Raw genomic sequence first — 13,986 nt, forward strand, 5'->3', positions numbered from 1 at the left:
TGTGCATAAATACAGATTCCTAGGGCCCACCCAGCCTTAGTGACACCCTGGTGATAGGACTAGGAATCTTCATGTTAAACAAATGTCCTTGAAGATTTTCACATGAAGACTTGAGGACTACATATCTAAATCCCAGATAATGCCAAATTCAAAAGCCCAGAATAGCCACCTCCTTATTTGCTAGTTAGAGACTGGCAGCATCCCAGCTCTTGTCCTTTCCAAACACCTTGTTGGTGTGGCAACAGATGAGCTGAGCAGTGATCAGAAGAAAGAACATGAGGCAGATTTTCCTTCATTCCCTTCATTAGCTTCTAGACCATCACTGTGTATCAGCTGTGTGCAGAAATACCTTCTGAGGTCAAATAGAAGATGTCAGAATGACTTGTGGCCTTTTTTTCCCCCCTGTGGTGCTGGGGATTGAACCCAGGGCCTTATTCAAGCGAGACAAGCACCTTACCAACTGAGCTATATCCCCAACCCGACTTGTGGCTTTTTCAATGGTAAAACGAGTGTTTCTGCTCACACTGACTAGGTAAAAGAAATCTATATGTTGAAAAAATAAATGTAACTTTTGGATGCTTTATTGTGAACTTGGACTTAGAGATAGACTTGAAAACATTTTACGTATTATTTTTTTCTGGAACTTTTTCTTTCTTTTCTTTTTCTTTTTTTTTTTTGGTGGTATAAGCCATACACGTTCTACACAAGCACTCTCCCACTGAGCCATGTCCCTAGTCCTTTTTCTGGGACTTTTTACAAATAAATAAATGAAAAACTTTTTTTTTTTTTTTTTTTTTGCTATCATAAGCAATGCACTTTATTTTTTAATTTTTTTGAAATCATAGATAAGAAATTGATCCCCACCCTCCCATATTTCTAAAACTTTTCAGTTGTGTAGCACATATGTGTTGTATAGAATTCTGAAATCTCCTTCACATCCTGTTCCTTATCTACCCTTTTTTCTCTCCTTAGAGACAGAACAGTTTAGTTTCTTGTTTTATTTTTTTTTCCAGAGAAAAACCTGTGTATAAATAAGTATATTTGAATTTATCCTTTATTTATTTAAAAAAATTTTTTTTGTAGTTATAGATGAACAGAAAGCCTTTATTTTATTTGTTTTTTTATTTTTATATAGTGCTGAGGATTGAACCTAGTGCCTCGTGCGTGCTAGGTAAGCACTCTGCCACTGAGCTACAGCCCCAGCTTCTATCTATTATTTAAAAATACAAGTACTAATATATTATTTACATTTTTCTATACGTTGCTTACTTTCCTTAATGTATTCTGCAGATTGTTCTGTATTTGTATAAATAGAGATTTAATCTTTTTAACAACTGAATTAATCCATCATTAGAGTGTTTCATAACTGATCAAATACCTATTGTTGAACATTAAACTGTTTGGATTTTTGGCTGTTATAAACAATTTTGCAGTGAGTTAGTTTGTACATGTATCTTTGTGTACATGCATTAGTATGTTCATAGGGAAAATCTTGAGTCAAAGAGTTGGTACATTTTCTATTTTGATAAGTATTACCCTTGGAGCTGTGTCAGCTCATATTGACACTAATGGTACCTGAGAATTGGAAATATGTTTTGATAGTTATTTTTAAAATTTACTTTCTTTTAGCAACAGCTTATTTCACAATGTTTAAATATTTTTGTTTAGGTCTTTTGAGATAACATATGGCTACTTACAATGTATAGTTTTTCTTTTCCAGCTTAGGAATCATATTTTATACTTGATAGAAAACTACCAGACAGTGGTGATTGTTGGAGAAACAGGATGTGGGAAAAGCACACAGATTCCTCAGGTGAGTACATACTTGGTACATCTTTCCACAGGTTTGCCTGGAAGCGACTTAAGAACTGTCTTTACTATCATTTGCGTTTTTAAGGTCTCTTGGGAAGTGCTCACCTCTCAATTAAGAAATACTCACTTCAAATATTTTTCATTGAACATTTAGAGCTTATCGTTTCTTTGGTTAATACCAGAGTTATTAGTTGTCTTTAATTTGTTATAATTCCAAAATAATAATGGAATAACCCTTTTCTGAAAAGATAAATGGGATTTATTTAAGCTGGTGTCAGCAAACCATAGCCCAGTGCTTGTTTTTGTAAATAAAGCTTCCTTGACAAGCAGCCACACTTGATGAGGTATTCCCATGGCTTCTCTCATGCTATAGTACAGAGTTGAGCAGTTGCTACAGAGGCCCTAAGACTGTCAAAGCCTAAAAATGTGTTATGTGGCCCTCGACAGAAAATGCTTGCTGATCCTGCAACATGGCAGTCTATCGTAGGTTGTTCTGTGGTTGACTTTTCCTTCCTACTGTTGATTTCAGTCAGGTTGTTTCCAGTTTCTAGTTGTAATGACCAATGTTCTGAGGAGCACTCTGTTTCTTATTTTTGTTAGACATGTGCATGTTTCTGTTGGTTTATACAGAGTAGCCATAATGGATCATATGTTCCACTTTAGTAAACAATGTCTACCAGTGTTTCAAAGTGATGTCCTTATAGGTTTTATGAAAATAACCAGCAGAGCTATAGGAACATTTTTAAAATTCAGACTTAACATGACTGAGAGGCCAGAGGAGGCAAGCCACAAAGGGCTATTGCACTGAGAAAGAGTGGTAATGAGATCCTCTGGGGATAGGAATGAGAGCAGTCTTAGAGTTGGGGGCTCTAGTCATTAGAAACTGGTAGATATGTGTGATGACAAAGGGAGGAATAGAGTTGGAGGTTGACTAGCCAAGCCTTTCTGCTTGGAGAACAGTGGTGGTGTTAAATGAGATAGAAAAACAAAGAGGAAATTGGTTTGGGGAAAACTGATGGTTGATTAAACAGACCCAGGTTTTCTTATGTCATTGATGATCTTTGATGACATTATTAGCAGGAAAGTTAGATTGGGAGTCTGAAGCCTGGCAGAGGTCAGACACAAAAGATGTGGACCTGCAGACCATCCACGTATTGATAAAACTTCCTGATACATGCAGGAACGAAAGAGAACAGAAAGAGTTGAGGAAAGAATCAAAGACAAAGCCTCGGGAGCACTAACATTTAGCGTCAGGAGCAGACAGGGGACAAGTGGCCTGAAGGAGGTGGCAAAGGAATCAGTAGAACCTCTGTAGTCAGAGAAAGCAGAGGAAGAGGAGGGAGTTTCAGGAGGTGAGTGGCCAGGGAACAGGAGCCCTGATTCAGTCCTGGGTTCTTAATATTGGGGGATCCAGTCCTGGGGAGTGGGGTGGGAGGAAGAGGAGGAGAAGGGTAGTTCACAGGGAAGGCAAGGAAGCAGAAGCAGCAGCTATGGTAGAGTTTTACAGGTGGGAGAGTTTTCGGGGAAGCCCATGGACATCCCTTTGCATTTTTGAATGTGCTGATGGTGTGTTACTGATCGCTTGGTTCAGACTTGTGGACTTGTTTGTATCTGAATGGTTCTTAATCTTTGTCTGCTCTCCTACCTACCTCATTCTGGTTAATGGGTTTGGGATGGGGTCCAGAACATAGGAGATATATATATATATATATATATATTTTAGTTGTAGGTGGACACAATGGCTTTATTTTTATTCACTTATTTTTATGTGGTCCTGAGGATTGAACCCAGTGCTAGGCTAACCTCTGCCACTGACCCACAACCCCAGCCCCAGATACAGGCTTTTTAAAAAGTTCCCTAGGAAATCTAATGTGCAGCTGGGGAAAGGTAGGCAAAGGAGAATGACTTAGTGGAGAAAGGACAGTTTGAGAAGCAGACAGCAGAGGGGATGGTAGCCTGGAGGCGGAGGGGTGTGCCTTCATAGAGCCCAGCTAGTTACTTGTAAGGGCCAGGTCAAATTTCTGAGAGGTCTTTTAATTTTTTTTTTTTTTTTGTAATTGTAGATGGACAGCATGCCTTTATTTTATTTTATTTTTTTATTTTTATGTGGTGCTGAGGATCGAATCCAGTGCCTCATGCATGCTAGGCAAGTGCTCTACCACTGAGCTATAGCACCCCCTCCCCCTGCCAGAGGTCTTTAGTTAGTAATAATAATAAGTAATTATAGTAATAGTGCTACATTACAAATGTGTGTGAGCAGTTTACAAATATTTGTCTATTTAATCCTTGATGATGTGGCAACTATTATTATCACCCTTTTATAGAAGAGAACATTGTAGAGAGGTTGGGGAATATAGACTAGAGCTAAAAGGCCACATGAGATCCAGTAATTTTAGTGTGTTTTGGAATTAGTCTGTATTATTATTTGTCAGCGTAAACTATGTTATGGTAACAAAGAACCTGAAAATCTCAGCAACTTAAAACACAAAGGTGTACTTCTTGCTCACACTATGTGATCATCTTGGCTTTGAGCTGTTGCATGTCATCCCGGGGACCCAGACTGATGGCATAGCTCTTAGGTAGGACTTGTTGGTCTTGTGGTACGAGGCACAGTCGTGAAATGGCTTCTAAAACCTCTGCCAGAAGTGGCCCTCCTGCTCACATTTCATGGGTCAAAGCAAGTTGCACAGCTAGGCCTGATAGCAGCAGGGTAGCTATGCACATAACCCTCCAAGGAATGGATAGCAGAGATTAGGATCAATACAGTACACACAGTGTTCTGGTCATTTCCCCCAGCAAGGCTTAGCTGCTAGGGATCAGAGAGGGCTTGCTGAGGGGCTGAGTCCAGGGAAAGAGGGCTGAGGATTCAGACTGGGCAATGTGACAGCAAACTCACAAGGCTTATTTTTTATATTTTCATTGTTTTTTGAATATTTAATAGTTTTATATGGTTTAAAAATCCAAAAAAGCCTGAAAGAATATAAAAAGAAAAGATTTCCCTACTGCCCTACTTTCTGATACTCTTTTCTTTTGTGCAGATGCAACCAATTTTATCAGTTTCTTGCCTTGGGATTTCATATGCATCTACAGAGAAATGAATATGAATATTCATTCATATAAATATATACATATTCCCTTTTAAAAAATATGAATAGTAGCATGTGTACATGTTTTGATGTACCTTGTCTTTTTTCAGTTAATGCATCATTTTTCAGTTTCATAGATTCTATTATGTGTACATAATTTATTTTACCAACACCCAGTTGGATCAATTTAGCACATATATCATTTTGCACGTTTGGGGTGTGTGTGTGTGTGTGTGTGTGTGTGTGTGTGTGTGTGTGTGTGTATGTATACACACATACATATATATATATGATAAATATAGTTGATACAGAGTTACTGGCCCCAAGTGCATGTGCATTAGAATTTAATCATTTTCAGGAATTTTATTTTATTGTAAATACTTTTTTTTGATAGGAAATACATGGTAAAAATTTGAAAAGTATAAAGTAATAAATGATGAAAAGTGAGTCTCCTAAGCTGTGTTGGTGATAGATTATATTATTGGTTCAAATGTCTGCCACTTCTGTGGATGGCTCTTTCCTTTTCTCCTAGCCACTTAGTTTCCCTTCTCTGAGGCAGTCACTGTCTTCAGCTTATCATGAACTAAGTTTGAGTTATGGCCTAGGAAAAATGAAAAGGCCAAGGAACCAGAGGTAAAGTGAGCATTTTTTTGTAAATAAACTGTTTTGCCAGATTTATGCAGTATCTTTCCTTGGGAAAGTGCAACATACTTAAGCACCAAACACCAGTTTTAAAGCCGCACAAACTATATTTGGAAGCTAGATGGTATTTTTTGCTAGAATCTGTCAAAAACAATGGACTATGAAAACATGCTTTTCTTAGCCCATTTTTGTTAATACTTTTTTTCTTTTGTTCCACATTTTTTTTATTGGTGCATTGTACTTGTACATTATGGTGGGATTTGTTATTACATAGTCATACATGTACACGATGTAATAATGTAATTTGGCCAATATCAGTCAGCTGTGTTTTTTTTTTTTCCTAATTTGTTCTTGATGGAGTTCTTCCTAATTCCGTTCTTAACTAGAAGACTAGATTTGGTGATCCTTAAACAGTTTGTAGGAGCAAGATGGAATTCAGCCTTTGGTTTAGAAATCTCCCTCCATGACACCCACTGCCTCTTGATATCAGTATTATATTTTGCAGTCTTCAGCCTCTTCCTCTCAGCCATCTTTTTTTAATTAAAACATTTTTTCAATTGTAGATGGAATAATAACTTTATTTTATTTTTTAATTTTTATTTGGTACTGAGATTCGAACCCAGTGCCTCCCACGTGATAGCCAAGCACTACCATTGAGCTACAACCCCAGGCTTCAGCAGTCCCAAGCATGCAGTAGAAGTCTGGATCACATGGTGTATTGAAGTGGCAGCTTTAAGAACAGAGTATTTATTTTTATGAAAATTTTGTTTCTTTTACTTAACCCCACTAAGAGATTAGCTGCATGCTTGTTTGAATTGATGTGGTAGAATGTGTCCTATTTATGTGTGAGGGCTTTGGTCTGCTGAGTTTCAGATTTGCTTCATGCATGTTTGAATTTGGGTGGTAGAATTGTATACTGGTTATGCGTCAGGGCTTTGGTCTGCTGAACTTGAATGTCAGCTCTTGAATTTTTATTTACTTCCTTGGACAAGTTATGTGACCTCTTTGTTCTCTCTCCTGTATGTTGTTGATGATAATGTCTTTTTTAAGGATTTGTTGTGAGGATTACACAGCAAGCTCCTGATAATTGGTAGGCTGTTCAGTGAATCTTAGCTATTATTATTATAGTTCTGATCTTGTATTTGTGTTGATTGGGGTGATTGGTAGTATTTTGTATATGTAATTAATATAAGAGAAAAACATTATTGGTTTTATGGCAGAACTCCCTCTCCCTACATTGTGTACAACATTTTATTTCTTACAGCCATTTTTTAAACTTTATTGTAACTAACTATAGACTAAGAGAAAAGTTACAAAAATAATATAGAATTCCCAGTGCCTTTCACCTCACTACTTGTACAGTAATCAAAAGCAGGACATAAACCTTGGCACAATACTAGTACTAGACTACAGAACTTACCCGAATCTCATTGGTTTTTCCCATTAGTGTTCTTTTGCAGTTCTGGGACCTCCCTTGCATTTGGTTGTTACTTTTCCCTTGTCTCCTCCAGTGTGTGATAGTTCTTCAGTTCCCTCATTGTCTTTTAAAGAATACTAGGAATTTATTTTTTAGAATGTCTCTTAGATTAGGTGTCTGTCCTGTTTTATCATGATGATTGGAAGAAACTTAGGCATTTTGGGCATGAATATCCCAGAAATGGTACTGTGTCCTTCTAGTGTATCATCAGGTTTTCAAGATGTTGATGAATCTCTTCACTGGTGATGTTAACCATGATCCTTTGTAAAGCTCCCATCTTTTCCTTTATAGTTGATAAATATCTTAGGGGAGATGGAAATATTCTGCTTCTCTTCAGACTTTAGCCTTCAGATTTTAGTGCCCCTCAGTGGATCTTTTTCTTTTTTTCTCTTTCCCTCTCCTTTTATTAAATGGGATCTTCTCTAAGAAAGAGCTGTCTCTTTCCATTCACTTGATATATATTAATGTGGATTCATGGATGTTTATTTTTTATCAGTTAAAATCCAATATGGTGATTATTTATTTTGTATTTTGTGGGTCAAATTGTTCAATGTTTGATCATTAAGAACTCCTTCAGTTTGGCTCCTGTTTTTCTTCTAAAAAAGGCTGCATCTTTTTTTCTTTCTTTCTTTCTTTTTTTTTTTTTTTTGTTACTAGTACCCAGGGGCACTGTACCTCTGAGCTAGTCAGTTTTTTTAAAAAAATATTTTTAGTTGTAGATGGACATAATACTTTTATTTTATTTTATTTATTTATTTATTTATTTTTATGTGGTGCTGAGGATTGAACCCAGTGCCTCCTACATGCTAGGCAAGTGCTCTACCACTGAGCTACAACTCCACCTCCTCCCCAGCCATTTTTATTTTTTATCTTGACACTGGGTCTTGCTAAGGATTTGTTGTGAGGATTACACAGCAAGCTCCTGATACTTAGTAGGCTGCTCATTATAATATACAAATAAAATAGTTTTGGATTGCTAACTCATACCTCTATTTGGTTATTTACCAACATTTAACTAGATTATACCATTTATGTCTAGTTCTTTTTGTCTTTAACATTTAAGTGTCCAGTGAAGATACCATACTTACTTAAGTTAGTTATTTTTTCTACACCTCCTTCAGTGTAGTTTTGTTACTCATTTGTAATGCAGAAAGGGTCATTGTTTGTCTCTTATTTCCCTGCGCATCCTTATTGGTTTTGTTTGTTTCTGGGTATTGGAAAACAATATGAAACGTGACTATGGTTCTATGAATCAGAGCTACACAAAGTGATCCGTCAGAGACTGTTGCTGCTTCTTCATCCCTGTTACCCTATTGCCATTTCCCCTCTTTCTGCCCCTTTGCCACCCAGCCCTATAGACAGCCATTCCCTTTAGTGTCTATATTATCTTTTTGTTATTTCTTTTGAACCAGTGAGCACATAATGCAATAGTAATCATATTGTTTTTTCTATTTTTGAAGGACTATATATTTGTTGTAAAACAGACATTATAAAAATATTAACTGGCAACCACAGTTATCCATATAGAATTTTAAGTGCTTATAATCCAATAAATTCATAAATAAATCATAAGTACATTTAAACAAATTTTATATATGCTAGTGTAATCTAATGGCATATATTTATGTATAATTGTAAATAACTAGTTTTATTTGATTAAAATTTGTTACATTGTTATTTATATTGAGCTGTCTCTGCATAGCTTAAAATTTTTTGTTCTACAGGTTTAGTACTATTTTGGGTGACTCAGGGATAGTTTTTTTTTTTTTCCCCTTGAGGCAGCTATAATATGTGGAAATTTTGCAGGACTGGGGCATCTGAATACTTAATTGGTTCTTTGGTTTATCAGCTTTGATGTGAACTTAAGCTATTGCTTAATATTATCAAGATCCATCATTTGTAAAATAATCCCCAAAGTTTTCCTGGTTATTCCTGTGCAGTGATTTTAACACAAAGCAGGGTCATCATCTTGGGGAGGTCCTGTCTGGAAAAGTGGTGTCAGATGTGTAGTGAGATGTTATTCTGCTTGCAGTACCTGGCGGAAGCTGGCTGGACAGCCGAAGGAAGAGTGGTTGGCATTACCCAGCCTCGGAGAGTGGCTGCTGTTACGGTGAGGTTCTTTCCGGCTGTGCTTTCTATTTCCCTATTAGTATTATTATTATTTACTTATTTCCTAAAAACTACAAATGAATACAAGTTGCTCCTTAAGAATTTAGGACTTAAAAAAGGACCATAACTTGGATATTTTTGTAAAATTGGTACTATACATTATGAGCAATTTAAGTAATAAAGTACTGAAAAAGTAAAAAAGAAAAATAATTTTTTTAGAGAATTTTTTAATATTTATTTTTCAGTTTTTATTTTTATTTTAATCTTTGTTTTATTTTTATGTGGTGCTGAGGATTGAACCCAGTGCCCTGCGCATGCCAGGTGAGCGCGTTACCGCTTGAGCCATCTCCCCAGCTCAGAAAAAGAATTTTTTATAAAAAAATTTTTAAAAAATTTTGGTACTGGTAGTTAGGCATGGTGGCGCATGCCTGTAATCCCAGTGGCTCAGGAGGCCGAGACACAGGAGAATCACAAGTTCAAAGCCAGCTTCAGCAACAGTGAGGTGAGGTGCTAAGCAACTCAGTGAGGCCCTGTCTCTAAGTAAAATACAAAATAGGGATTGAGATGTGGCTTAGTGGTCAAGTACCCCTGAGTTCAATTCCCGGTACCAAAAAAAAAAAAAAAAAAAAGTGTGGCTAGTACAATATAGGAATTTTTTTTAAAAAAAATTGTTACTGGGGATTGGACACAGGGGTGCTTTACCACTGAAGTATATCCCCAACCCTTTTTATTTATTTATTTATTTATTTTTGCTTAGGGCCTTGCTAGATTGTGGAGTTTGGCCTTGAACTTGGGATCCTCCTGCCTTAGCCTCCTGAGTATTAGGATTACAGTTTTGTGCTGTTGTGCCCAGCCATATATATATATTTTTTGAATGGCTACTATTTTATTTTAATGGGGGTTCATTGAGATACAATTTATATACCACAAAAGTGTTCCCTTCTCAGTTGAGCATGGTGGCAGATGCCTGTAATCTCAGTGACATGGGAGGCCAAGGAAGGAGGATCACTAAGTGTGAAGTCTGCCTGGGTAATTTAATAGTGAGACCCTTTCTCAAAATAAAATAAAAAGGGCCAGAGTGTGGCTTAGTGGCAGAAGTCCTTCTGAGTTCAGTCTCCAGTTATACACACACACAACATACAAATCTCTTGTCATATGTACAGTTTGATAAGTTGTGACAAATTCATAGTCCTGTAACCCTGCAGTAGTTGTGACTGAGAACATTTCTAATGTCCCCAAATAATGCCCTTTGAACTACCATAGTTTTAAGAACCCTTCAGAGGAACCATAAAACCTCTAAATATCATGAGTGTGTATTTATGATATTTAATAAGGATATTTATATAAATGATATAACATAGTATTGCATCTTAGACAATTGAATGCATTTCTCCAAAATGAAATTTACTTTCTTTCAGTCATGCCATCATTTCCAACCAAATAATTTTAAAAAACCAAACCAAACCAAAGAAAACAAACAAACCAAAATCTTAGCACCTAGCAAAAGTATTGTGAACGTTTGTCAATTCATTCTAAGATTCTGTTCAAGATAAAGATGAGTGGTAGTCTGTTTGGACAGAAATAATTTTTATAAAAATGGGATTATGAACATAAGACTTCTTGTGTTGAATTTAACAAAAAAGGAAACTAAAGTGAAATAGGAGCAGTTCCTGAACTGTAGGTACATGTTTATTCAGCATAAGAAAGTTTATTAAGACTTCAGTAGTTTAAAAAAGAATGATTAAGAACTTCATATTACTTATTTTTCAAGCTATACATTATAGTTTTTCTTTTATGAAAGAAGAGGAAATTAACACACATTCATCATCTGCCTTCTCTTCCCCCATTTGTAGATATAGCACTGTCATTTTCATTTCTTGATTTATAACTTATATTTTCTTAGTCATAATTCTTTCAGGTGTTTAATTCTAGTTTGAATGGATTGAATACTCATTGATAATTATTTTCCATGGTTTTGCCAACCCCAAATTGCTCATTTTTGCTGTATTTCTTGATTGGCTGAATTTTATCATTCAGTAATTATTTTTATATGCTTGATCTTGATGTAAAAAAAAAGTGTCCCCCCCCCCCCCCCGTGCTGGGGATGCTATGGGGCTCACGCACGCTAGGCAGGCTCTCTACCACGAAGCTACGGCCTCAGTCCCAGTAGAAAATTCTTGATTTGCACTCTACCTGGCAATTATGCAGACTTTGATCCACTGACTATCAGTGGGGAGGAACTCTGAAGAGAAATCTGAGATCTAGAGGGCTTTTTCAACCTACCTTCTTGGCTTGTCTTACCAAATGCTTGCAAGATTCCTTTTCCATGAGGATATGCCTTGATGTTCATCATTTGGGCTCATTGCTTTTTAAAAATTTTTTCCTTCCCAGTACTGGGGATTGAACCTAGGGGTGCTCTACCACTGAGTACATCTCCAGCCCTTTTTATTTTGAGACGGGTCTTACCTTGAACATGCCATCCTCTTGCCTCAGGCTCCCAAGTAGCTGGGATTATAGGTGTGCTGTCTCAAATTTTTTTTTTTAAATATGGAAAAGCTCTTAATTTTTAGATTCAAATCTCCTTGATATCTGGGTATACTTTTCTGTTCCAGTTACTTTATTCTCTTTCTGAAAGCATTAGAAGTGTACTCCATTGTCTGTTTTTAATATTGACTACCGTGTCTGGAATCTGCTGCTCCCCTCTAGTTTTGTGGGGTTCTCCAAGCCTGTCCACAATGTTCATGATTTTTTTTTTAGTCAAAAGTATTCATTTTGATTCCTTTACATTTCTACCTCAGTCTCATAACTATATCTTTAAATTTTTTCTTTTTAGTGAAGAAGTGAATGAAAGGAGATACAAAATGTATTATGAGTTTTAAAATCTATAATGCTGCAAACATTAAAAAATCCAGAAAATAATTTTTTGATTGTTTTTTGGTGGTACTGGGGATTGAACATGGGGTGTTCCAACACTAAGCTGCATCCCCCAGCCCTTTTTATTTTTCATTTTGAGACAGGTTCTTGCTAAGTTGCTGAGGCTGGCCTTGAACTTGTGATCCTCCTGCCTCAGCCTCCTGAGTTGCTGGGATCACAGGTGTACCTGACTCCTCACAGCTTGAAATTTCCTTTAAACTGCTTTTTTTTTTTTTTTTTTTTGCTTATGTTTTCTTCCCTTTATTCCTTCTTTCTTAGCTTTCATGCCCTAGGCTTGTGTTGGTACTTTTGTGATAAGTTCTTATCTTTGACTGTGGCCACTGGCTTCCTCAGCAGTGTGAGATTGTGCTAGGGTGGGTTTGGCCTCTCAGAGAGGCTTTTACCCTTTGCCGGGTGGGGATGAGAGATGAGGATCTGGAGCTGCACTCCTTCGTGACTTAAGAGGTCTTTATGGCTCAGGATGATATTCTAAGGGCTCTCTGATTTGGGATTTGATGCTTGTGTCCTGCCTGCCTGTCTTCTTCTCACCCTCTTCTTCCCTGTAATTCTTTAATGTCCACTTTGTGGACATTTCCTATATCTCCTGGGCCTGAGTGCTGCCACTTCTAGCAGGAGGATGTTCGGCCAGCCTTTTAAAGTGGTAAAAAAAGCTCTGTCATTAAGGAGGCTGGAAGTTCACTTTTGTGGTGAGGCCCAGGCCTTCCTTCTGGATGTGGATCTCACCGTGTTTGGCAGCTGTGTTTACTGTTTGGGCTTTTGGCTGGCTCCTTTCATTAAAGATGGGAGTTTTATCTTGTTTATGTGTTTATTCTTTTGTTGTTTTTTATTAACTTTAGGAGAGGACACTGGGACAAAAATACCTTTATTTTGGCATCCTTACCTGGATAAGAAATTCATTCTATTTCCCCAAGTTATTTTTACTATGTGTAGAATTTTAATTATTATTAATCCTTTCCTCCAAAGTCTGTTTTCTAATGCTCTTCTAGTTAAAAATTATAAAGATTTTGCTAGGAGTATGTGAATAAAATGGGAATAGGTTTGGAAACTCTACTGCAGTGACAGAGTTAAACTTTTATGTAACCAAAAGATGACTCAGTTACCTAAAAATCAGAGCAATTTTTCCTGTTTAGTGGTTTGGAATCCCAGCTCTTAATCACTTTGCATTTTGGCTCCAAATTTGTAGCCATGGATAACTTCCATGCAACCACATGCTTTCTCTTGAAAGAACAAAGAATGTATAAATTAACCATGTAGTATTAATAGAGCTGTCACATTTGTAATGCTGCATCTCAGAAAGTACTTTGTGTGCAGACTGAAATCTGAAAAGAAGCTCAGAGCCTGAGAACAGATTGCATAAGCCGGGCTTGGTCTCAGTGAGAGGCAATTAATGAACATGCTCACTGGCCTTACTTGTGCTAGGTTTGACTTGACTCCCTCATTTGTAGGTCTGAGGGTATCTACTTTACCTCCTGGGCTGTGTGAAAGCTCAGAGCCTGTCACTTGCCATGTAGAAGGTGCTCGGTGATTGGGTTTTCTTTTTCTTTTTTTTTTTTTTTCCCCTCTTTATCTGTTTGGGTTGTCAAGAATATGGTATTTGTCTATTCCAGTTGATGAAGTTATTGGGAGCAGAACATAAACAATGGGGGTAAAAATCTGTTAAAAAGCCAATAGATGGCTAGGCTTAGTGGCACATACCTGTAATCCCAGCGACTTGGGAGGCCGAGGCAGGAGGATCATAAGCTTGAGGCCAGCCTCAGCAATTTAGGCCCTAAGCAACTTAGTGAGACCCTATGAAAAGGGCTGGGGATGTGGTTCAGTGGTAAAGTACCCCTGGGTTAAATCCCCAGTAAATGCGACCACACTCCCCCCCCCCAAAAAAAAAGCCAATAGAATATAACCCTGTATGATTAATAAACGATGAAATTT

General features: G+C 37.1%; 1 protein-coding gene across 2 annotated transcripts in view; it reads left to right on the forward strand.

Moving 5' to 3' along the window:
- Positions 1–13,986, forward strand: part of Dhx35 (DEAH-box helicase 35) — a 70,825-nt gene that overhangs the window by 9,240 nt on the left and 47,599 nt on the right. Inside the window, exons 3-4 of one of the 2 annotated variants that reach the window (XM_005329835.5) lie at positions 1,721–1,813; positions 9,050–9,127. In XM_005329835.5, coding sequence (XP_005329892.2) covers positions 1,721–1,813; positions 9,050–9,127 — 171 coding nt within the window. The remainder of the gene's footprint in view (positions 1–1,720; positions 1,814–9,049; positions 9,128–13,986) is intronic. The other variant, XM_021729495.3, reaches the window with a different exon arrangement.

Source organism: Ictidomys tridecemlineatus, chromosome 5 (assembly GCF_052094955.1).
Source record: "Ictidomys tridecemlineatus isolate mIctTri1 chromosome 5, mIctTri1.hap1, whole genome shotgun sequence".
Lineage (NCBI taxonomy): Eukaryota > Metazoa > Chordata > Mammalia > Rodentia > Sciuridae > Ictidomys > Ictidomys tridecemlineatus.